At 44.7% G+C, this 25,412-nt stretch overlaps 1 protein-coding gene across 2 annotated transcripts in view; it reads left to right on the top strand.

Annotated features, from left to right (window-relative positions):
- The window catches only part of LOC137546932 (SH3 domain-containing kinase-binding protein 1-like), a 516,647-nt gene that overhangs the window by 9,852 nt on the left and 481,383 nt on the right, over nucleotides 1-25,412 (top strand). Inside the window, exon 1 of one of the 2 annotated variants that reach the window (XM_068269992.1) lies at nucleotides 21,550-22,056. The exons of the other annotated variant lie outside the window; for it this stretch is intronic. Within the exon in view, the coding sequence (XP_068126093.1) occupies nucleotides 22,053-22,056 (4 nt within the window). The 5' untranslated portion in view covers nucleotides 21,550-22,052. Of the gene's footprint in view, nucleotides 1-21,549; nucleotides 22,057-25,412 lie in introns of those variants that run through there. 2 annotated transcript variants of the gene reach the window in all.

The following is a 25,412-nucleotide window of genomic DNA, read 5'->3' as shown; positions in this document are numbered from 1 at the left end:
AGAGACCTGGGGCCCCCGGGCTGTCATGTGGACCAGTGTTTGTGAATATCTTAAAAAGTCATTTTCAGGCGAAGGAATATACATACAATTGTTTATTTTATTAGTTTATTTTCGCCTCGGGTGTCCTTTAACCACTTAAGGACCGGGTGCTTTTTGCCTGATCTGTGCAGCGTGGGCTCTCCAGCCCACAGCACAGATCAGGTTTGCAGCATGGCGATCAGACTTCCCCCCCTTTTTTCCCCACTAGGGGGATGTCCTACTGGGGGGGTCTGATCGCTGCCGGCTGCCTGAGATTTGCGGGGGGGGGGGGGGCTCCTCAAAGCCCCCCTCTGCAGCGATTTCCGCCCTCTCTGCCCTTACCTGCTTCTCCCGCAGGCTATGGGCTGCGCAGGACGGATATCCGTCCTGCGCCGTCTAGGATAGGCTTCAGCCTATCAGATGCCGGCGATCCCCGGCCAATCAGAGGCCGGGGATCGCCAATCTCCTTTACGGAGCTGCTGTGCAGCAGCACCGTATGATGTAAACAGGGGGGATTTCTTCCCCGCATGTTTACATTTAGCCTGCGAGCCGCGATCGGCGGCTCGCAGACTGTTCACGGAGACACCCTCCGTGAACTGACATGGAACGGCCGCTCGAACGAGCGGCCGGTTCCTTGTAAAACCACTAACGACCAGCCGCCACCTATCGGCGTTAGAACTCAGGCTTCAGGTTCTGTGCCATACAATGTGTGATTGTTTGGTGGTTTTATATCTAATAATGTATATTGAGTTTATGTATTCATGTTCAGGATCCATTAGTTAAAATTTCCCATGCTTCAATTCATTCCTCTCAGAATTACAGACTTCTCTATTCCTTCTACTTATAATGTTTAAAAGATTGGATAATTAGGTTTCAAAACCGTTCAGAATTTATTCTTAAACTTCTCAGTCAAATGTGATTCTTCGCCTTGATTTTTACCATTTACTGGTAATTCTTGTGTTAAACTCATTTTCAGTCATTAAGGTTTGAAATGTTAGACCTGTGTTCGAAATGATAATAATTTAGAACACAGGTGTCCAACTCAAGGCCTTGTGGGCCGGCGCCGGCCCGCCTCCCCTATTGTATATGCTTCCAATGTCAATGATTGTAAGTAGTAAAAGGAGGAAATGGAAAGCGCCAACCTGTGCTGTGTACAGGCTCACAGCAAACTGGAAGTTACAACATTACAGAATGCTGTGGGGGCATCTGACATTTCCATGGACAACAGAGAACTGTAGCAATATGTTGGCGCTTTATACATCAATAATAATAATAATAATAAATGTAGCCTTTGTAGCCGAACATAATTTTTTGCCTTGCGCGCATGCACACGTGCATCCTCCATATCTCCTGTTGTGATTAGGTGTATAAGGGTAGGGGACAGGTCTACAGTGGGCATGCATGTAAAGAATGTTGTCTTTGCCTTTCCTAGCCATACCTTATATAGCTGGGAGAAAGTGTACAAGGAAGAAATACACTATTGCTCCACTTCCATCCCCTATAGTTTTAAAATAAACAATGCTTCTGTAAATAAAACCCACACATTTTATTTGTCCATTTGTTCTGGTTATTACAAGGTATATATTTTTGAAATAAAGATGTCTTTTTTCTGTTTTGTATTTTTTTGTACCCTATCATTAATTACAAGCCCTTATTTGCAAAAATAACAGTAGTATACCATCTGACATACATAGTAAAAAAAAGCTGAGTCCCTATCTTAACTATTTAAGTATTTTTTTTAATGCTGTCACCTTTTTTTCAAGTGTTTTATTTTGGTCACCTATGGAGGACAGAGGAGGGCTTAATTTATTTTATTGCAATAAAGGAGAGGAGAGGGAGACAATTTATTTTATGTAATTTACATAGTGTAAAATGTTGAAGTAAAATGTGTATTTTTTTTATCACTAGGTGTCCCCACACACACTATTCTGTGCGCTGTGAACTGAGTTCAAAGCACACAGGCAGTGTGGAAAAAATTAAAGTTTAATGTTTAAAACTGTAAACTAGAGTTTGCCATCATTTCTCTTTAAAGCCGGAATAGCCAGAATACCATGCAAAGTTGTATGCTGCAGTTACTAAGATGGAGTTCTATACAAGGGGTTAATCCCAGTTAAATAAAAGACACTCTAGAGCCATCACTTGTGGGACTGATTTCCTGAGGTTTCTCGAGGTGAAGAATACCGGAGAGGCAAAGTGATCTGGTCAGGTGGGGTCAGCTGGAAGCACTGATTAGCAGCTCTCAGGAAAGTCTTGCCATTCATTTCTTTGCTGAGTTATGTCTTTACGTTAGGATAACTGGACTGCACGTTTGTTAATATAAGAAATCTTCCCTGGATTTTATTTGCAGAAAACATTCATGTTTGTTTAAAAATATTATTACAGATTTTTGTACCCTTTATTTAGTTTGTAGTTGTTTGCACTTTCAAAGTCATTTTTTTTGTAAACTCTCTATTTATAAAGTTTTATGAAAACACCGTACAGGAACCGAATGGGAACTAGGATAGGATAAACGGTTGCTGCATTTGATTGGCCATTTTCCAAGCTGCAGACATTTGCATAAATGATTAGCATCTCATTGACCATCTCTACTGCTGACAGTCAGGTGATGGCAACGGAGCTCCATCTCTGGCAATGCCATGTAGTGTATTGTTCAATACTAGGCAGTGATTTTTGGCCATTTTCATTGCCAGATTTATTATCATCCGCATGCCATTAGTGCTAGGCTCCCAGATTTACATCCCTGACAGGATACTAGCTACATGAATATTGTGTGGATTTACTCCAGGTTCTCTACTGCCATCCTACAAACCAAAGCATACTGGTAGTTTAATTAGCTCCAGAATCTCCAGAATCCAGAAAAAAAGGTGGAGCTGGCAATAGGCTCTAGTAGGTAGTAGGGACATTCGACAGCAAGAGTCCATTTTTTATAAACTATAATCAGCAACAGATATCCAGTGTAACTTGACCATATTGATAAATACATACTTGGCTGAATTTGGTTTGGCAGGACTGTCTGACTCCCATTTAGATGCCTTCAACCAGCCAATAAGTCTTGAGACAATATCTGCAGCCTGTATTAAAAAAAACCCTGCCCCTGCGGCGTACATACCTCAGGAGGGGGAAGCCTCTGGATCCTAATGAGGCTTTCCCCATCTTCCTGTGCATCCCCGATCCAGCTCCCCCGAAATTGCATGGTCAAGTGACGTAGCGCCTGCAGCATGCGGTGATATTTAGGGATCCAGCACAGGTCCAGCACCATTTTCCCCCTCAGGCTCTGGCAGAAATAGTCGAGCCCGATCAGGTCCACTCTGCAGTACTACAATACCGCAGACCCAATCGGGCTCAGCTATTTCGGCCGGAGCCCAAAGGGGAAGTACTGCACCTGTGCTGGATCCCAATAATAAATATTGTCATCTGTTGCAGATCGAGGGGGCCAGCGCTGGACCAGGGATGCACAGGAGGATGAGGGAAGCCTCATAAGGATCAAGAGGCTTCCCCCTCCCAAGTTGAGCACGCCCTCCAGGGGAAGTTTTTTTATTTTAATTACAGATTCTCTTTTAAGTCTGCTTTCCCTTATGAGGACCCTGGTCCGGACAGGTTCACTCTTCGTATAAAAAGTTTACACGTATTCTGCTCCCTAAGCTTACAATATTATTCAATGAGATTTTAAGGGTGGAAACGATCCTTTGCTCTTAGTAGTGATCCTTATGGAGAAAAGATGCTTCAGATTGTAAAAGTTAGGTAAGCTAATTTTGCTCCTGAACTGTGATATTAAATTATTCTCAGAGTGTTAGCTGATCATCTAGCCCAATGCTACCAGATCTGATAAGCCCAAATCAGGAAGGGTTTTGACAGGCAGATAATGCAGGTGATACTACAAGACACACTATTCAATTTATAGATTTTTATAAAGTATCATGATATTCCCACTTTCTTACTGGTTTTAGACCTGGAAAAGGCCATTGGTCGGCTTAATTAGTTTCTTTTCTGTACCCTGATTTGGAATTTAACCACGTAATGACAAGCTGACTTATAAAAAACGTCCTGCTAGAGCAGGGGTGCCCACACTTTTTTGACTCGCGAGCTACTTTTAAATTTCCCGAGCTCAAGAGATCTACCAACATTTAAAATAGCCAGGTATAGCTGCCCTTAATATAGATAGCTAGGCAAGCTAGGCATAGGTGTCCCCCATATAGCTAGGCATAGGTGCCCCCCATATAGATAGCTAGGCATAGGTGTCCTCCACATAGATAGCTAGGCATAGGTTTCCACCCACATATAGATAGCTATGTATAGGTGCCCCCCACATATAGATAGCTAGGCATATATGCCCCCCACGTAGATAGCTAGGCATAGGTTCCCCCCACATATGGATAGCTAGGTAAACGTGCCCCCCATATATATATATAGGTAGCTAGGCATATGTGCCTTCCATAAAGATAGTTAGGCATATGTGCCTGCCATAAAGATAGTTCGGCTCCCTCCCTCCACCAGGCGCTGGTCTCATCCACCCCCCTTCACTCACCCTGCATGCCCAGAGGAGCATGCAGCACTGAGACATCTGATAGCGGCGAACAGCGGTGGAGAGGAGAGCGGAGGGTAATGGCGTGTATACAGGCAAAGCACTTCCTGTATACACGTCCTCACCCATGGCTCTCCTCTCCACTGCGGTCACGCAAGGCATGCAGGGTCAGCGACGGAGATCCAGGCGACACATTGAGGACTGGAGAGCGGCAGGCCAGACAAAAGGAGGGGGAGAGCTGGGGAGGAAGGAGGTGGGCGGGACGCGGCTCTTCCATTGCACCCATTGGCTGTGTGCTGCTCTGCATAGGGCAGCAGAGCAGCACAATCAGACGGTACGCCAGTGCTGCATATAGTCAGCGTCTGGCGTACTATTTTAAAATGCCGACGCGATCTACCCAGCAGTCCCGCAACCGCGGGGAGGGCAGCCCGACCTCTCCCTCCCTTCCTCTCCCCGGGCCGCCCTCCGTGCTCCCTCCTCAGATGCAGAGTAATGCGCAGGGAAGCGCTGTAAATAGCTACTCACCTCTCTGGTTCCAATCGCCGATCACTCACTTGCCGCCGGTCTTCTGCTCTGCATAGACACGTATACACACGCTGCTTCCTGCTAGACAGGAAGCAGCGTGTGTATACCCCGCTATGCAGAGTGAACACCAGCGGCAAGTGAGTGATCGGCGATTGGAACCAGAGAGCTGAATAGCTATTTACAGCGCTTCCCTGCGCATTACTCTGCATCTGGGGGGGGGGGGGGCGGCCTGGGGAGAGGAAGGGAGTGAGAGGTCGGGCTGCCCTCCACGCAGCTGCGGCTCCCCCCTCCATTACAGCGCCCTCCTCCCAATAGCACTCAGGGCAGCCGCACGGCCCCTAGAAACGGGCATGCTTGCATCCAAATACAATAGTACTCGAGCCATTAGCGTCAATTGGTTGGTTCATTCTCCAGCCTTCTGCAGTTGTCCCCGGGGGTTTCTACATGAGGAGAAAAGGAAACATGAACATTGGGTTTGGATAATGAAAAAAGAGATACAAAGTTGCAAAGAAGACCCTTACCGATACTCAGCAATATTATCTAGGTAACCTTAATTGATTACTGCCTTTAAGATTCTTATAGGCCTCTGTGTTCTTTAGAATTCTTCTACTTGTAACATAAAGAAAAGGATGTAAATCTCTCAGTTTTCTGTTCAAGCTGGGAATCAGGCCAGTGAACATGTGGATTACAAGTCTTTGCTAACAATTATTCAGTCTTGATCAGTCTATCTTGTTTATAATGCCACAAATCAGTACTTAATATTCACAGCCTACTACTCCAGTACTAAGTCCCAAACAAGAAGTCACACTATATACATCATGAAACACATTACTGTCCTTTTAAGAGTAAAACTTGCAGATGCCAGCTGATGAGAAATGACTTCCTGCTTTAATTGAAAACCAATGAAGCCAAGTCCGCAGAATGCAGCTCCTTCCTCTTTTCTTTCTTCTTCTTCTTCTTCTTCTTTTCAAAATGTAATGCAAAGCTGTAACAAAGCAGTTATAATTCATGTAATCTAGTGAAACATAGCTTCCAACTGTCCCTCTTTTGGAGGGCGAGTCCCTCTTTGAGAACTCATTCCCTCTGTCCCTCTTTCTTCCTCATTTGTCCCTCTTTCAGGACTCGTGTACAGATCTGTGTAAATATATGTATTTTTCTACTGAAAAATGTGTTTAGTTGACTCTAAAAAATGTTAATATGAAAGGAAATTAACCAGGATAGAAAGGACTAGTGTGGTTTGAATTATAAAACATATTTTTCCTATGAAATCTTTATGGTGTGCGTGACTAGGGGTGTGTCTGAGGGGTGGTTAGGGGTGTGGCAGGAGGGTGGCTTAAGTGTCCTTCTTTCTCATCTCAAAAAGTTGGGAAGTATGAAAACAGTTTACTTGTCAATCAAAACTATCATCAGCCTGACTGCGCAGTCACAAACAGCTCCCCATTTACCAGTACAGCAGCACAGTTCACCAGCAATGCTTTCCCAGTCCCTTGTCCTGCTAAAGGTGCCCATACATGGTAGAATTTTTTATTATTATTAGATAATTTAGTTTGATTATTCCGTTAGATGGAATATAAAGATTTTTCCAACATGTCTGGATTTGTATTGAAAAAAATTGATAATTGTTCTTTTTTTCTTGATTGAAAAAAAAAAGGATTCTTTTCTACTACGATGTATGGGTACCATAAATAGCATATATGTTATAGGAGGCGTAGCTACAGATCATGCAATTTCCATAGAAGGTATGATGCATGAAGACAGATGTTTAGGTGCCCCTCCCCTTTATCCCACTAATTATCCAATTTCCACTCTGTGCACCCCCTCTCCTTCCCTGAACTCCATCATTTCCTTAGGGCTCTTTGACATCAGACAACATGTGCAGGAGCCGTCCTCCTGCACGCGTTGAATAGCCTGCGGCGTGTCGTCGGGATGCTGCGGTGCGACGCAATCAGCGGCGGTAGCTATTAATTCACCCGAAGGGAACACGCCGGCTCCCGACAGTTAAAAGCTCCCGGGTGCGTTGTACCGCAACACATCGAAACGCAGCGTCGGGTGTGAAAGGTAAAAATGAAAGTCTATGGACTTTCATTTTACCTTAGTTAACACAGAGTTTCGACTTTGCATTAAAACCCAGCAAATGGGCTCTGGCGTGAAAGAGCCCTTATAGGCACAGGTTGGAGTAACACTAAAAAATAAAAAGAATGCTAAACATGTTGGGGACCCCTAGGCTATTCTTGTTCCTGGGCCCCATAACAGTCCCTGTTGCTGCTAAAGCTGTTGCTATGGCAATGTATTATTGTTACATCACTGATCTAAACACCAACAGGAAAATAATAATGAATTACACAGAACAGTTATCAGACCAGGGCCCATATGCAATTCATTTTTTCTCCTATGTTTTCAACTGGGTGATGTTTTTAAACTTTTCAATAATTTATTTATTTATTGTATTTATAAAGCGCCAACATATTACGCAGCATGTACATGTATTTTAAGCCACCAGAAAGTGATAAAATAATCAGAATAATTTTGATATGTCTTTTTTCACTTATTTTATGTTACTTTTTTAATTGAAAAGTGCTTGAAAGTTACCGTATTTTTTGGACTATAAGACGCACCTAGGTTTAGAGTACAAAAAAAGGGTAAAGAAATGCATAGTAAACCTGGTGCATCCATGGTGAAGCAGCATCTTGTGGATTATGCTCCCTTTGTACCTCATGCCCCCTTGTACCTCCTGTGTCTCCCTCTGTCCTCCTGCATCCCCCGTGTGTCTGCCACTGTCCTCCTTGTGTCCTCCTCTATGTCCCTTTTTGTCCCTGTGTCCTCCTCTGCATGGACACAGTATAAGGAGTCCCCGACATTGCAGTGGGTGGGAGGTTCGTATTGTCAGGAACTCCCTGCATTTGGATTTGCTAAGATTTGCAAAGTGATTTGTTTCCCCCACTTTGGGGGAAGAAAAAGTGAGTCTTATAGTCCCAAAAAATACAGTATTTTAAATAGAAGATGAAAAATTATCTCGTAGGAGAAAACTCAGGAGAAAAAGTGAATTGCATATGGGCCCTGATATGAAAATAACAGACCACAGATATAGTATATTAGTAGTCTTGTCACACACAGCTTAAAGCTGTGTACACACTTTAGATATTTGTCTTCAGCCAAAACGATTATTCCTGATCATTTTGGCCAAAAAATGCAGTGTGTACAGGTGCCCCCAGATGTTGCTAATCTTACTTCTAGTGATCTGGCCAGACAAATTGCCCTCACACTTTTCCATTTGTTTCCCCCCTTGAAGATAATTTCAGGTGAGAAAATGTTAATGTGTGTATCCGACGAGTGGAATGCCATACAGGCCGTACACATTTGATTAAATTTTGAGTGGTGGACCAATGAGAATCCTCCCCGTGCTCAAGGAGGATTCCCATTGGTCTTTTGCAAACCAGTGGGAGTCCCATATACTTATGATGGGGCTATGACCCACATACCAAGTTCTCCAGAGCTGCTCCATGCTCTGTACACACACTGCTGCTCCATGCTCTGTACACACACTGCTGCTCCATGCTCTGTACACACGCTGCTGCTCCATGCTCTGTACACATACTACTGCTCCATGCCCTGTACACATGCTGCTTCTCCATGCTCTGTACACATGCTGCTGCTCCATGCTCTGTACACACACTGCTGCTCCATGCTATGTACACACACTGCTGCTCCATGCTCTGTACACACACTGCTGCTCCATGCTCTGTACACACACTGCTGCTCCATGCTCTGTACACACACTGTTGCTCCGTGCCTTGTACACACACTGCTGCTTCATGCCCTGTACACATGCTGCTGCTCCATGCTCTGTACACACGTTGCTGCTCCATGCTCTGTACACATGCTGCTGCTCCATGCTCTGGTCACACGCTGCTGCTCCATGCTCTGTACACACGCTGCTGCTCCATGCTCTGTACACACACTGCTGCTCCATGCTATGTACACACACTGCTGCTCCATGCTCTGTACACACACTGCTGCTCCATGCTCTGTACACACACTGCTGCTCCATGCTCTGTACACACACTGCTGCTCCATGCCTTGTACACACACTGCTGCTTCATGCCCTGTACACATGCTGCTGCTCCATGCTCTGTACACACGTTGCTGCTCCATGCTCTGTACACATGCTGCTGCTCCATGCTCTGGTCACACGCTGCTGCTCCATCCTCTGTACACACGCTGCTGCTCCATGCTCTGGACACACGCTGCTGCTCCATGCTCTGTACACACACTGCTGCTCCATGCTATGTACACACACTGCTGCTCCATGCTCTGTACACACACTGCTGCTCCATGCTCTGTACACACACTGCTGCTCCATGCTCTGTACACACACTGCTGCTCCATGCCTTGTACACACACTGCTGCTTCATGCCCTGTACACATGCTGCTGCTCCATGCTCTGTACACACGTTGCTGCTCCATGCTCTGTACACATGCTGCTGCTCCATGCTCTGGTCACACGCTGCTGCTCCATGCTCTGTACACACGCTGCTGCTCCATGCTCTGGACACACACTGCTGCTACATCCAAAGTCAACTGTAGCAGGGACAAAAAGGGTGCAGTGCAGTGAGATGCAGGATACCTGCACATATTCTGGTATCTCAACTTGTGCCTGTCCCCAGATACTGCACCTGCCCTGGTCTGGAGACAGACTGCTATTATTTCAAACACATCACAAATTACCTCAAGTTCTTTACAAATTGAGCCCATTAATACCCATTCATAACTTCCAGCAATAAGCAAGCTGTTCATGAAAAGATCTTATGCACAGCTGGATGTTTGTAGTTGATTTCACTGATATTTTCCTAGTAAATGAGTTGCTTTGTGTATTGCATTTGTTTTACCTAATTCTTCCACTATTGCCAGCAGTACGGCATTAGTGCACAGACGTGTAGAAATCAATGGCTGCAGTTTTGAACATTGCTGTTTTACAACAAGGGAATAAAATGTACTGTATGTAAAATAAGCATGCGTTTCTATGAAACGTGGATGGTATTTACATTTTTACAACACCATCTTGATTAGTTTCTGAGACTGCCAGCAAAGTGCACACAGCTCTGAACAGTGCATTATTGCAGAATATAGGGCCAGGATATCAGACATCAGCACAGGAAGAGTGGGGGAGTAGTGAAGGAGATGACTCATCTAGTACAGTTACTGGTGCATGTACTGTACACTTATTCACAAATGTCTGTCTGTCTATCTATCTAGCCAGCCAGCTATAGTAGCCAATGCAAAAATGTATTTCAGTTGAACTGAAGAAGTATTTCTAATTTATAGACAGCAATAGAAAAATGAGTTTAAACTAGACTGAAAGTAATTAAAGCAGCCCAGCATACAGCAAACAGGTTCCCTTTTGAATAAACGTTAGTGAAATGTGCTTAATACAGTGATTGGTTTCTGCTCTCTTTGTCAGTCTAAGGCTCAACACACACCATACAATCTTGGTTGTACAGATTTACCAAATCTATGTAGTATAAGAGCCATCAGATTAAAAATATCTTGAATGATTGATTGGATAAGCTCATATACTACATGAAAGTGGTAAGATTGAACAACCAAGATTGTATGGTGTGTGTTGAGCCTAATAGTGACAGCTTGGTCATGCAGAATCCAGAATGATATCTGTGAGGTAAGGCCGCCATACAGCATTAGATACCATCATGAAGCTCCACTCGAAATTACATCAGATTTCAGCAGGTGACTATTGCTTTTGCAGTCTTCAGTTGGTTGTTGTAGTGCAAGAACTATGTGCAAAGACATCAGACATAGGGCCTAATTCAGTAAACGGTGCTAACCCAGTTAACACGCCTAAAGGCTTTGGGCATGCTAACTAGGGTGCTAAGTAGTTAGCACATGCAAACTACTTAGCACCGTAGTTAGCACATGCAAACTTAGCACCGTAGTTAGCACATGCAAACTTAGCACCGTAGTTAGGACATGCAAACTACTACTTAGCACCGTGCTAACTAGGGTGCTAAGTAGTTTGCATGTGCTGACTATGGTGCTAAGTAGTTTACATGTGCTAACTACGGTGCTAAGTAGTTTACATGTGCTAACTACGGTGCTAAGTAGTTTGCATGTGCTAACTACTTAGCACCCTAGTTAGCACATGCAAAGTGGCTTTTCACTGGCGTGCTAACACTTAGCACCCTTTTCTGAATCAAGCCCATAGACTTCTGTACTGCACAGAAGTGCATGCTTACAATGTACTGTTGCATGTATTTCTGTGTGCCACACAGTGCTGTCCCATTCACTCTAGTAAAATGAGGCTAGCACGTCAGAGAGCAACGCAGGTTCCATCCATTTCTGTAAAATGCACAGCCACCTGCAGTGCAGATCAGTGTGCCTGGGCCCTAAGTGCTCTGACTGAGCACAGGCTGACCACTATTACCAGGAGCCTGGGTTGTCACTGCCATGTCTTCCTTTCATTAGTGATGTAACACTCACTACAGAGATGGCTCTGCCCTTCTTCCCCTCCACAGAGCATAAAGATAGCCAAACAGCATGTTTGTACAGGATGAGGCCATCCACCCACAATGGATGGATACTGCTGTCCAACACATAAGCAGTTGAATAATATCTTCCATCCATAATGATTGACAGATTCAATCGATTTTTGCCAGAAATAAATGAAGTGGACATCGTTTGTGGCATTGATTTATATAGCCCAGTGATGACTAACCTTGGCACTCCAGCTGTGACAAAACTACAAATCCCATCATGCTTCTGCCTTCCCGAATTATGCTTAGAGCTGTCAGAGTATTGCAATGCCTCATGGGACTTGTAGTTCCACCACAGCTGGAGTGCCAAGGTTAGCCATCACTGATATAGCCCATTTAATCAGAGTGAATGAATCTGCCGGATATCAATGGGAAACGTTGGAAAGTGTAGGGCCACCTTTAGAAAGGCAGTTAATAAATGGTTAACTTGAAATAATTTATTGAGGAGATAAGTTATAGACTTGTGAGGTAAATACCTCAAAAGTGCTAATATACCTCAGCCCAGAGCTGGTGGCGAGATAAACAGCCATTTGTAAAAGGCTAAAAGTCAGCAAGAAGATGTACTCTGCACTGCCAATCTGGGCACATTTGTACACCGTCATGAATCTGAACAGCGTCACACTTTTTTAAATACAGGTTTTTTTTATTTTTTTCAAAATTAAAGCAAAGACTCAGCCCAGTATAACAGCAAATGGCTTCTTTTTCCATGCTTTGCTATATTGAATAAAATATTGCAAGATTCCTTGAAATAATGCATGAAATCATGAATAAATCCTTAAAATATCACATGAAATAACAAATCAGCCTTTAAATAAATCATCAGGTAAAATCTTCTATGAACCAGTATAAAAACTGTATTACTTGGATGTCTGTAAAATACCTCCAGTGCAGAAATGATATACATTTATCTATGCTTTCTACAGTATGTGAAATGCGCCCAATGTTCTAAACAGATTCAGATGTCCCTTTTGCAGTCTAGGTACTTGATGATCTGAAAAAAGCAGATACTCACCTAAGGAGAGGGAAGGCTCAGGGTCCTATAGAGCCGTCCCAGTCCCCGTTCCAGCGCTGGCTCCCCCGTAGCAGTATTTGACCAATTTGGTCAAATGCTGCTGTCTCCGGGAGGCTTCGGAAGTCTTCGGGAGCCAGAGTGTATTCCTTATTAACATGTTATAAGAGTGAATACTGAGGTGTGTGCCATTTATGTACACCTGAACTTAAAAGGGATATGGTGGCTGCCATATTTATTTACTTTTACACAATGCCAATTGCTAATTCACTCAAATTTCAGTCAGAAACATCTGATCTGCATGCTTGTTCAGGGTCTATGGCTAAGGGCTCTTTCACACTAAGACGTTGCGTTTGATGCAACGTTAAGGTCGCATAACGTGCCCCTAACGCAACGCATGTTAGCTTTGAAGTTGGACGTTACATTGAACTGCGTTATGCGTCTATTGATGCGTACTTGATGTGTACTTTTTGACGCATACTGATCGAACGAAAACGGCTCATGCGGCACATTTAAAAAAAAAAAAAAACAACATTACTGAGCATGTGCAAACATTCGAACGCAGCGAAATACAAGTATAACGCACAGCATGCTGAACTTTAATTTCACGTGCTGCGTTATACTCCAACTCAACGTGGGCACTGTGAACAGCCCATTGATTTATTATTGCTGTGAGTTGGGCTGTGTTACAAGCTGCTGTAACGTGGGACTTTAACGTCCCACTGTGAAAGCAGCCTTAGGCCACATACACACATCAGACCATGGTCTTTTGAAAATGAACGATCACAGACCAATTTTACCCCCTTCCATGTAGTATGAGAGCCATACCTTCAGAGTCATTTCTATGGAGCTGAACTCCCCATCAGAAAAAATCTTTGCAAGATGCTGCACACACAGATGATGTACAGACACAAAAGATCAGTATTCTGCAAAAGATCTGTTCCTGCCAAAGATCCGTTCCTGCAAAATGCATTCATAGTCTATGAGATCTGCAGATCATCATACACACCTTGTTTAACTCAGGGCTGTGGAGTCGGAGTCATGGAGTCGGAGTCGTGGAGTCGGGCAATTTTGGGTGCCTGGAGTCAGAGTCGGGAAAAAATGCACCGACTCCGACTCCTAATGAATTTGTAACTGTAATTAAACTAGAAAATATGATAAAATGTTCTATTTCTCAGATAATAGTCATTAAAAATAATGTATATATACAGTATATATACAGTAATAGCTGTGCTAAGTCCACAAAAATGAAATAAACCAATCAAAATTAGTTACTTGTGCTGCTTCAATAAAGCAGTCCCCGTATTTTTAAGGTCAGATATACATATCTGATTGTGACTGTATATATGATGTGTACACAGGAATCTCTTATATATACTAAATAACATCTATGCTGTAAGAATAAAGCCTGATGTGTAGCTGTGTCACTAATAGAGATGGTCAACGAGATGGAAATAATTCTGCATTGATGCTGATTTATGCAAATGTATGCACTCCCTTTGCTGATGAAATCAAATAATTTGATATGTTGTTAAAATTTGGTTTGGTGACTACAAATTAAAGGGTACCTGAAACGGATGAAAAGTAAAGTTTTATCCATACCTGGGGCTTCCTCCAGCCCCCTTCAGGCTAATCAGTCCCTCGCTGTCCTTCACCACCCGGATCTTCTGCTATGAGTCCTGGTAATTCAGCCAGTCAGCGCTGTCCGGCCGCATGCCGCTCCCACAGCCAGGAACATTCTGCACCTGCGCAATAGTGCTGCACAGGTGTAGTATGCTCCTGGCGTCGGAGTGTGTGCATGCGCACTACGCCTGACTGGCTCAAGTACCTGGACTCATAGCAGAAGATCCAGGTGGCGGAGGAGGACAACGAGGGACTGATTATCCTGAAGGCGGCTGGAGGAAGCCCCAGGTATGTATAAAACTTTAATTTCATCTGTCTCAGGTTTACTTTGTTACACAGTAGTACTATACTCTACATATGCACTCCCCACAGAGCTGCAGGGAATCCACTGAGAATGCTGTGCACATTGAACACAGAGGTGTTGTCTGTTTACAATCTCCTCATTCCCCTGCAGAGTACCTGCACATAATTCTTACATGTACCCACAGTCACATTGCCTAGGGCCTGATAGATGTTCTTTGTTCCGGTTTGTACCTTTTACAAGTACTCTTACCAAGGACTAGTTTTAGTCTAAAGGGAATAAATATAGTAGTCTACATATCCTTCTCACTTCAGTTGTCTTGTAAAATTCCTAAGCGTTGGCAGTTAAGAGACGAATTTCATGTTACATACTTTTAATCAACAAAATTGTAATATGCAAATTAGAGGAGTCGGAGTCATGGAGTCGGAGTAGGAGTCAGAGTCGATGGAATCCTAAACTGAGGAGTCGGAGTCGGTGGATTTTTGGACCGACTCCACAGCCCTGGTTTAACTGACATTCATCTGCAGATCTGACAATCATCTGCAGATCTGAAAATATATCCTGGTGGATCTGATCTGCAGATGAATGTCTGTTAAACAAGGTGTGTATGATGATGTGCAGATATCATAGACTATGAATGCATTTTGCAGGAACAGATCTTTTGCAGGAACAGATCTTTTGCAGATACTGATCTTTTGAATGTCTACAGCATCCTTGTGTGCAGCATCTTGCAAAGATTTCTGTCTGATGGGGAGTTCAGCTATAATAGACTGTGTAGGTATGGCTCTCATACTACATGGAAGGGGGTAAAATTGGTCTATGATCTTTCATTTTCCAAAGACTATGGTCTGATGTGTGTATGAGAGTATTCGAAACAGAGGCTCAGCAGGACAGCCAGGCAATATGCATTGTTTAAAAGGAATTAATATGTCAGCCTCCATACCCTTCTCAGTTAAGGTGTACATTAAATGTCCAGCACTGTTACATGTTTGGCATCAGAAACCTTTGCATAATCTTGCGATAATATATATTCTACTATGCTCTTTTGATCAAAATGACATTCTAGCATGCCTCAGTGGGGGTATAAGTGGCACACCTTCCTAAGTTTGATGGCGAGAGAGCAGGTTGCTTAGTGACATAGCATAAAAGACTAAAAGCACAGTGTGAACTTTATAAAGCGGCAAGAAAATTACAGATGCAACTATCTTTGAGCACTTTACAAGAAGCACAACAAACTACTCCACATTTTGGATACACAGCCTTCACTAGATCAGGTCACTCAAATCCTGGGAGATATTTATGGCAACACTGCTACAGCTCATATTTTGCAAGCTGTTTCTAAGCTGGTGTCAAAAAGAATATCACTTATCTATCAATACAGTAATTCCCTACAAGATTTATTAGCAGCATAAAGATAAAGGTGCCAGAAGCCACTACCCAGGTGGCTAAAACATACATTTATTTTTGGTCTCAGAAGCATTGTAGTGATCTATAGTAGAATGCAGTAAATTATTCAGGATACCCACACTTTTCTATTTCTTTACTGGTTTTAGCATCAGAAAAACTTCTTGTACCTATATATTGCTGTATATTAGTATACAGCCCAGTGATGCTTAGCCTAGGCTGTTACGCTAAGCGGAATTCTCCTCCCAGAACATCCTGGGAGACCAGGGGCCTTATGCATTTTCTCCTGGGAGATTTTCTCCTGGGAGATAATTTTTCATCTTCGGTTTAAAATAGTTTTCCAGTACTTTTTAACTTTAAAGGGCCACTTAAGTCAAACAAAAAAAATGAGTTTTACTCACCTAGGGCTTCCAATAGCCCCCTGCAGCTCGCCGTCTCCCTCCGATCCTCCTGGCCCCGCCGGCAGCCACTTCCTGTTTCGGTGACAGGAGCTGACAGGCTGGGGACGCGAGTGATTCTTCGCGTTCCCAGACACATTAGCACCCTCTATGCTGCTATATGGTATATGATATATGCTATAGTAGCATAGATGGCGCTATTGTGGCCAGGAACGCGAAAAATCACTCGCGTCTCCAGCCTGTCAGCTCCTGTCACCGAAACAGGAAGTGGCTGCCGGCGGGGCCAGGAGGATCGGAGGGAGACGGCGAGGGCACCGGACAGCTGCAGGGGGCTATTGGAAGCCCTAGGTGAGTAAAACTCATTTTTTTTGTTTGACTTAAGTGTCCCTTTAACCTCCTGAGCGGTATGGACGAGCTCAGCTCGTCCATCACCGCCGGAGGCTGCCGCTCAGGCCCTGCTGGGCCGATTTTTATCAAATAAAGTGCAGCACACGCAGCCGGCACTTTGCCAGCCGCGTGTGCTGCCTGATCGCCGCCGCTCTGCGGCGATTCGCCGCGAGCAGCGGCGAAAGAGGGCCCCCCTAGCCGCCTGAGCCCTGCGCAGCCGGAACAAAAAGTTCCGGCCAGCGCTAAGGGCTGGATCGGAGGCGGCTGACGTCAGGACGTCGGCTGACGTCCATGACGTCACTCCGCTCGTCGCCATGGCGACGATCTAAGCAAAACAAGGAAGGCCGCTCATTGCGGCCTTCCTTGTTTATTATGGGCGCCGGAGGCGATCGGAAGAACGCCTCCGGAGCGCCCTCTAGTGGGCTTTCATGCAGCCAACTTTCAGTTGGCTGCATGAAATAGTTTTTTTTTAATTAAAAAAAAACCCTCCCGCAGCCTCCCTGGCGATCTCAATAGAACGCCGAGGAGGTTAAAGTAGGTGAAAAAGTAATAGTAAAATCATTTTGAGTATTTTCTCGCTTTCTGGTGGCTTAAAAAACATGTTATTGACAAGTTTAAAAACATCACCTAGCTGAAAAAGTGAATTGCATATGGGCACAGGCACTATTTTTACTGGCTTTGGAATTCTCGGTAGAAAACCATTCCACAGAGCAGCACCTGACAGGACTGAATATGTCCCCACTCGTGATACATTTCGAAATGTAAATCAGGGTGAGGACTTTAAGATGGGCAAACACAACCTAAACAATTCATAAATGAGTATTGTAAAACAAAATGAGCAATTGTGTTCACTACAGTTCCTTTTTTATGCCTTCCTTATAGTGGCACTGCAGTGAGAGGGACATGGAGGCTGCCATATTTATTATTTTTCAACAACGCCATTTAGCTGGCTGCCCTGCTTGATCATCCTCTTCTAAATGTTTTAAGCAACCCTGAAATGTTTTCACAAAAAAAGAAAAAAAAAATATACTTAGATACTTATCTTGTCAGTGGGATCACTGTGCCATTCCAGCATAAACACCCCCATCCCCCCCCTCCCGGACCCACACACGCTATCTCCAACTCTCCCCCTTCCCCCTCCAGTGTAGCCATGTCCTCATGCATTGCCACTCCACACCCCATGGTATTGCAATTTCCCCATGTAGAACAACCATTTCCACCCAGTCCCCTTTCCCTACCCAGTAGTAAACACATAGGCAGCACGGTGGCATAGTGGTTAGCACATTTGCCTTGCAGGACTGGGTCCCTGATTAGAATCCCAGCCAGGGCACTATCTGCAGGGAGTTTGTATGTTCTCCCATGTCTGGGTGGGTTCCCTCCGGGCACTCCGGTTTCCTCCCATGACCCAAAAACATAAGGATATGTTAATTGGCTTACCCCATAAAATTAGCCCTGGATTACGATGGGCACTTGTCTATGGTAGGGGTTAGATTGTGAGCCTCTCTGAGGGATAGTTAATGACAAGACTATATACTCTGTACAGTGCTGCAAAAGACGTTGGTGCTATATAAATACAAAATAATAAATAATAACACTAGCGTATCATTCCTCCCTAACCTTGTGTTTGCCCCCACCTCATGCAGTCAGCCAAGAGAAGCACTGGCACAGACCAGCATAGGGACAAGGTATTGAGGATGTAAGGATGAGGGAGAGCGAGGCAGACAGGAGCAGCATAATGGTGTGATGGTAGAGGGGGCGAGCACTTTTGCCTTAGAGCACCAGGCTCCCTGGTTCAAATATGGGCCAGTACACTACCTGCATGGAGCTTGTATGTTTTCCCTGTATTTGTGTGGGTTTTATCCGCCACAACACAAATAAGTTATTTAATCTGTTATAAGGACATATGAACATAGTAGCGATTAGAATGTGAGCTCCTCTGAGGGAAAGTTAGTGACAAGACTACAGCACTATATAAATACAGAATATAATAATTCTGGTTACCATAGAACAGAAAATAATCATGGTTATTTAGTCTAATTAAATGCTCATCTTTACACACCAATCAAATCTAACTCAAGAACACGTTTTGTTGAATTATTATCTTTGCTACATTTATCAGTAATAGAAGAAATGTTCAAATCCCAGCATTACAAAGAGGCAGATGTTTAAATCAATATTTCCAATTGAAGAGCAGTTAAGTTGGCATAAATCCACCATACTACAGGCAGCCTCCTGGCCTGGCTCTGTGTACATGTATGTGCGCTGCTATACGCAGCCTCCTGGCCTGGCTCTGCGTACATGTGTGTGCGCTGCTATACGCAGCCTCCTGGCCTGGCTCTGCATACATGTGTGCCCTGCTATACGCAGCCTTCTGGCCACGCTCTGCGTACATGTGTGTGCCCTGCTATATGCAGCCTCCTGGCCTGGCTCTGCGTACATGTGTGTGCCCTGCTATACGCAGCCTCCTGGCCTGGCTCTGTGTACATGTGTGTGCCCTTATATAAGCAGCCTCCTGGCCTGACTCTGCATACATGTGTGCCCTGCTATACGCAGCCTTCTGACCTGGCTCTGCATACATGTGTGCCCCGCTACACGCAGTCTCCTGGCCTGGCTCTGCATACATGTGTGTACCCTGCTATATGCAGCCTTCTGGCCTGGCTCTGTGTACATGTGTGTGTGCCCTGCTATAAGCAGTCTCCTGGCCTGGCTCTGCGTACATATGTGTGCCCTGCTATAAGCAGTCTCCTGGCCTGGCTCTGCATACATGTGTGTACCCTGCTATATGCAGCCTTCTGGCCTGGCTCTGTGTACATGTGTGTGTGCCCTGCTATAAGCAGTCTCCTGGCCTGGCTCTGCGTACATATGTGTGCCCTGCTATAAGCAGTCTCCTGGCCTGGCTCTGCATACATGTATGTGCCCTGCTATAAACAGTCTCCTGGCCTGGCTCTGCGTACATGTGTGTGCCCTGCTATAAGTAGAAACCTTCTGCCCTGGCTCTGTGTACCTATGTGTGCCCTGCTATAAGCAGCCTCCTGGCCTGGCTCTGCGTACATGTGTGTGCCCTGCTATAAGCAGCCGCCTGGCTCTGCGTACATGTATGTGCCCTGCTATAAGCAGTCTCCTGGCCTGGCTTTGTGTGCATGTGTGTGCACTGCTATAAGCAGCCTCCTGGCCTGGCTCTGCATACATGTGTGTGCCCTGCTATATGCAGCCTCCTGGCCTGGCTCTGCATACATGTGAGCGCCCTGATAAATGCAACCTCCTGCCCTGGCTCTGTGTATGCCCTGTTATAAGCAGCAATTTCCTGCCCTGGCTCTGTGTACATGTGTGTGCCATGTTATAAGCAGTCTCCTGGCTTGGCTCTGCATACATGTGAGCACCTAAATAAATGCAGCCTCCTGGCCTGGCTCTGTGTATATGTGTGTGCCATGTTATAAGCAGCCTCCTGGTCTGGTTCTGTGTACGTGTGCCCTACTATAAACAGCAACCTCCTGCCCCGGTCCTGCATACATGTATGTGCCATGTTATAAGCAGTCTACTAGTTTGGATCTGTGTTTATATGTGTGCTCTGCTATAAGCAGCAGCCTCCTGGCCTTTTTCTGTGTACATGCATGTGCCATTATAAGCAGTTCCCTGGCAACGTTTACATGTGTGTGTCCTGTTATAAGCAGCAGCCTCCTAGCCTGGCTCTGTGTACTTGTGTGACATGTTATAAGCAGTCCCCTGGCCTCAGGGCCGGGCCGAGGCATAGGCTGGAGAGGCTCCAGCCTCAGGGTGCAGTGTAGGAGGGGGCGCACAATTCATTCAGCTGTCATTCCTAATTGTGTATGAAGCAGAAAGAAATAAGAAAAGGGGATACATAGCAGTGACTGCAAGCCAGATAACTAGATATTAAGGTGTTGGGGAGGTTGTGGGCCCTGTGGCCCTCTTAGTCTAATAGCAATCCGTGTGTGACAGCTGAAGTGGGAGGGATGGAGGGGCGCACTTTGGTGTCTCAGCCTTGGGTGCTGGAGGACCTTGTCCCTGCTCTGCCTGGCCTGCTCTGTGTACATGTGTGTACCATGTTAATAAGCAGCAGCCACCTGGACTGGCTCTGTGTGTGCCCTGTTGTAAGCAGCAGCATCTTGACTTGGCTGTGTGTTCCTGTGTGTGACATGTTATAAGCAGCAGCCTCCTGGCCTGGCTCTGTGTACATGTGTGTACTATGTTATACGCAGCAGCCTCCTGACCTGGCTCTGTGTACATGTGTGTACCATGTTATAAGCAGCAGCCTCCTGCCCTGGCTCTGTGTACATGTGTGTACCATGTTATAAGCAGCAGCCTCCTGGCCTGGCTCTGTGTACATGTGTGTAACATGTTGTAAGCAGCAGCATCTTGACCTGGCTGTGTGTGACATGTTATAAGCAGCAGCCTCCTGGCCTGGCTCTGTGTACATGTGTGTACTATGTTATAAGCAGCAGCCTCCTGACCTGGCTCTGTGTACCTGTGTGTACCATGTTATAAGCAGCAGCCTCCTGGCCTGGCTCTGTGTACATGTGTGTACCATGTTGTAAGCAGCAGCATCTTGACCTGGCTGTGTGTGACATGTTATAAGCAGCAGCCTCCTGGCCTGGCTCTGTGTACATGTGTGTACTATGTTATAAGCAGCAGCCTCCTGCCCTGGCTCTGTGTACGTGTGTGTGTGCCCTGCAGAGCAGCCAAGCAGCAAGCAGTAGAAGGAGGAGGCGGAGGAGCTCGGCGGCTCTCGCGAGGCTTTGAAGCCCAGGCACTGAGTCCCCTGAATCAGGCAGCCTGGCAGAGAGCAGCAGCAGCAGCAGTAGTCACGCCGTAGCATCAGTGAGACTCGCACAAACACTGCATGAGCAGCTGCAAGGGGGAGGTGGTGGAGAGGAAGGGGAAATGCAGCTCTCATCATCACACTCACTTTCTTAAACACATCAGCAAATGCTCCTCCACTGGCAGTGCTGACAATAAGCAAGGCTGCTGGATCTCATAGCTCTGGTCCCTCCAATAGCTTCTGCAGCATCCTCCCCCCAGTGTCACTGACACCAAGGTGTCCCCCTGGACCTGTGAATGGCTCTTCTTCAGCGATCTGATCTTTTATTCTACTCTAGCTGCTGATTCCAGTGAAGGATATAATGCTTAGCTGTCACCTATGAGGCTGCGCTGTGTGCTGTACAGAAGCAGGGACAGCTAAGAGGAGGGGGGATCCCTCACCTGTCCACGTTAGGAGCCCCCATTCCAAGCTCACCTGTCATCCTTTCTATAGCAAAGCCTGGAACTTTCAACCTGTATTCCTTGAAATCCGGATTGAACATAAATGGGTGAGTAAGCTTTGCTTTCTTTATTATTCATATTGCACGTTTTTGTAGCATTGATCAACGTCATTTGAGTGGCATAATGGGTTTCTGTGAATGATATTGGAAATGAATTGGAAGCATAGGCATATTGTTGCATATAAAAAATATTTAATGCAGTCAATCATTGACCTGTGGTGTTCGGGTCCCTAAGGTGTCTCAGTCAGCTGTTTGTCCATTTAAAGTAAAATTAAAGATATTGTGATTGGAGTTACCTTTGTAGCAGAAAAGGAGTTGCAAGCTTCTTGTATCAGTCATATGCAAATGATGTTGGAGGGTCAGCATGTGTATCTTTAGAAATATATAGATCAGCGTGGATAAATTCACACCCCCTTTGTAGCCATGCCTTGCTGGGACTTGGTGATTTTACCCTAGAAGCTATTTTTATGAGTAGGATGAGGCTGTTCTGTCAATTCTCAAGGATTTCCTTTGATGCAAGCTAATTTTCTGACCCATCATTTTGACAACAATGTTAAGGGTCCTCCCTGCAGTCATTGTAATACAGTAGTTCTAGTGGTGGTATGTAGAATGCAGCTAGCTGTCACTGTGTGCCACTTTTGGGCTATTGTATGTACAGTATTGGCTTGTTGTTTATAGTCTGCAGTGCATGCTTGTTTTATATGGAACATCTCTGCAAGAGACTAGCTATTGTTGTTGTTGTTTTTTTAAGGAGGCTATGCATTACTACATTGTGTAGCTGATATTAAATTACTTAATACAGTTAATTTTGCAGTTGGTGTTGGCACTAAAATTTCAAGCGCTCATCTACAGGCTTTGGTATTGGCAAGGTCCTTATGCCCCTGTGTGGCAGGAGTATTTGGGGAATCCATGTGGATGGGAATCCTGTGTACCGAAAGGTGTGCGTGGATTCTTTGTCCCACATTGCATTGTGTAAATTGTTCACGGTGGAAAAAAACATCTCATGACAAATGACTGTTGCATTGCCTGAGAGTCCGTAGATTATGAGAATCCGTAGATCACTGTATTGAAACATAGCTTCTGCCCCTAATAGAGATCAGAATCCGATGTAAATCAGAGCAGCTATAGATGATTGCACTAACAAGGTAAACACATGTGTAAAATACACTGATCAGACAAATCATTAAAACCACCTGCTAAAATTGTTTGTGTCTGCTGTGCCACCAAAACAGCGCTGTCCCATGGGCACATGGACTCCAATAGGGGGGGAGGTTCCCAGGGGGTTCCCACAGGCGTTCAATTGGATTGAGATTTAAAGGAATTTAGAAGCCAAAGAAGGAATAATTCTTCTTCATACCAGGAGACCTTCCTCTGCTGTTGTATGTTCTGACGCTCAAGTGCTCACTGTAGATGCTTTGTTGGTGGACAGTGGTCAGCATGGGTAGGCTGAGTGATACACAGCTACACAGCTAGCTACACAGCCCCATATGTATCAGGCCGGGATGCACTGTGGGCTTGATTCAGAAAAGGGTGCTAAGTGTTAGCACGCCAGTGTAAAGCTACTTTGCATGTGCTAACATGCTTTGCACGTGCTAAGTAGTTAGCACATGCAAACTACTTAGCAACGTAGTTAAAACATGTAAACTACTTAGCACCATAGTTAGCACATGTAAACTACTTAGCACCCTAGTTTTAAAAAAAAAAAAAATCTGTGTTTATTCAACAAAGAAAAGGAACATATGACATAATATGCAGTGTAGCAGTGCGCCTCCTAACTTTTCCAACAGTAGCTTCAGCATCAATTATCACTGTGAAAGATGAGAGTATTGTTAACAATAATATAATGATCGTCACATAATATATAGAGCTCAGATTGAATTTAAGTTTCCAAATATTCTATCTTTTACAAGATCATAATTAGCAAGACCAGGGATATCTAACCATGGAGCTTAGCACCCTAGTTAGCACGGTGCTAAGTAGTAGTTTGCATGTCCTAACTACGGTGCTAAGTAGTTTGCATGTGAGCTAACTACGGTGCTAAGTTTGCATGTGCTAACTACGGTGCTAAGTAGTTTGTATGTGCTAACTACTTAGCACCCTAGTTAGCACGCCCAAAGCCTTTAGGCGTGCTAACAGGGTTAACACTGTTTACTGAATCGAGCCCTGTGTGTTGCAACGCCTTTTTCTCATGGCTGGAATTAAGTGTTTAAGCAACTTGTACTTGAGTAGCTCTCCTGTGGTTTTGCTTGTTATACACCACAGAGTGGAGGTGGATGTAGTAGATGAATGTAAGGATCTTATGGTGGAATCTTGAACATCTGAGGCATAACTACTGGTGGAACTAACTTTTCAACTGCAGGAGGGCCCAGGACTATATGGGGGGGGGGGGGGAAGAGGGGAAGAGGGGTTCCATCTTTTTACCCCCCCCCCCCCCCCCGCCTTCACTCCAATACAGGATTCCCCTCCATAACAGGTGATGTAACCACACTTGTTCTGGATGGGTAGTCATGGTGGCTGCATTTGATTTGTGATCACTGCCATATGGGCCTCCTGGCCGTTGTTGTGGCCACCATGCCTGTATGTGGAGGGACCGATCAAAGTTTTGCAGTATGGCCTTATGGTTCTTAATTAAGCCTTGGATCTGGAAGTCCCTTTGATAATAAGGAGGCCTTCAGATATTTGCCTCCTCCCAGTGGAATGGGTTTAGGGGTATAACAATGCCCCCTACAGATTCACACAATGGGCTAAAAGCAAAAAACAAACACATACACCTTGAAAATATTCTTTATTGAAAAAGGACGCAAGATAGAAATGAAAGTCCTTATTTATGTCCTGCATAAAAATGAAGATCAAAATTAGTCTCTTTTGACTGTAGGGACCCATTTTCCAGGTGCCAGGACTTAGGAAATCCCCAATATAATATTGGCTAATAACATTATCAAATATGGCTGTAAGGAACTCCCAAGTTTGTGATTTCACTTTTTTTTTTTTTTTTTTTTAATAACACTATTAATATACATTTCTCAGCAGACCTAGGGACCTGTAGTAGACTGCTGTGGTCCAAAGTATCATTTTAGTTTATTTTGATTGTAGTCATTTTGGAGATCCTTGAGTTCTCTTATAAGCCTCTATACCTAGGGGTTAGCTTTCAAGGTAAAAAAAAAAAAGCCTCATTCAAGGTAAATTGGCAACCTCATTCAGATCTCAGCCACTGATTGCCACTGGTGAATCAGTGTTTTTTCTGTGAAGGTCAATCAGAAGGGATTTTTCTTTTCCTTTGAAGGCTCCCTGTACTTGCAACAGGCACACATTCAGCAGTATTCACAACCAGTCATGGCCAAGTAGTCAACTGTTTGGCTTTCAAAAGGTCCCAAATCTGAACATCGTTGAAATCAAAGGCGAGA

Source organism: Hyperolius riggenbachi, chromosome 2 (genome assembly GCF_040937935.1).
Source record: "Hyperolius riggenbachi isolate aHypRig1 chromosome 2, aHypRig1.pri, whole genome shotgun sequence".
NCBI lineage: Eukaryota > Metazoa > Chordata > Amphibia > Anura > Hyperoliidae > Hyperolius > Hyperolius riggenbachi.
This window is presented reverse-complemented; position numbering and strand designations above follow the sequence as displayed.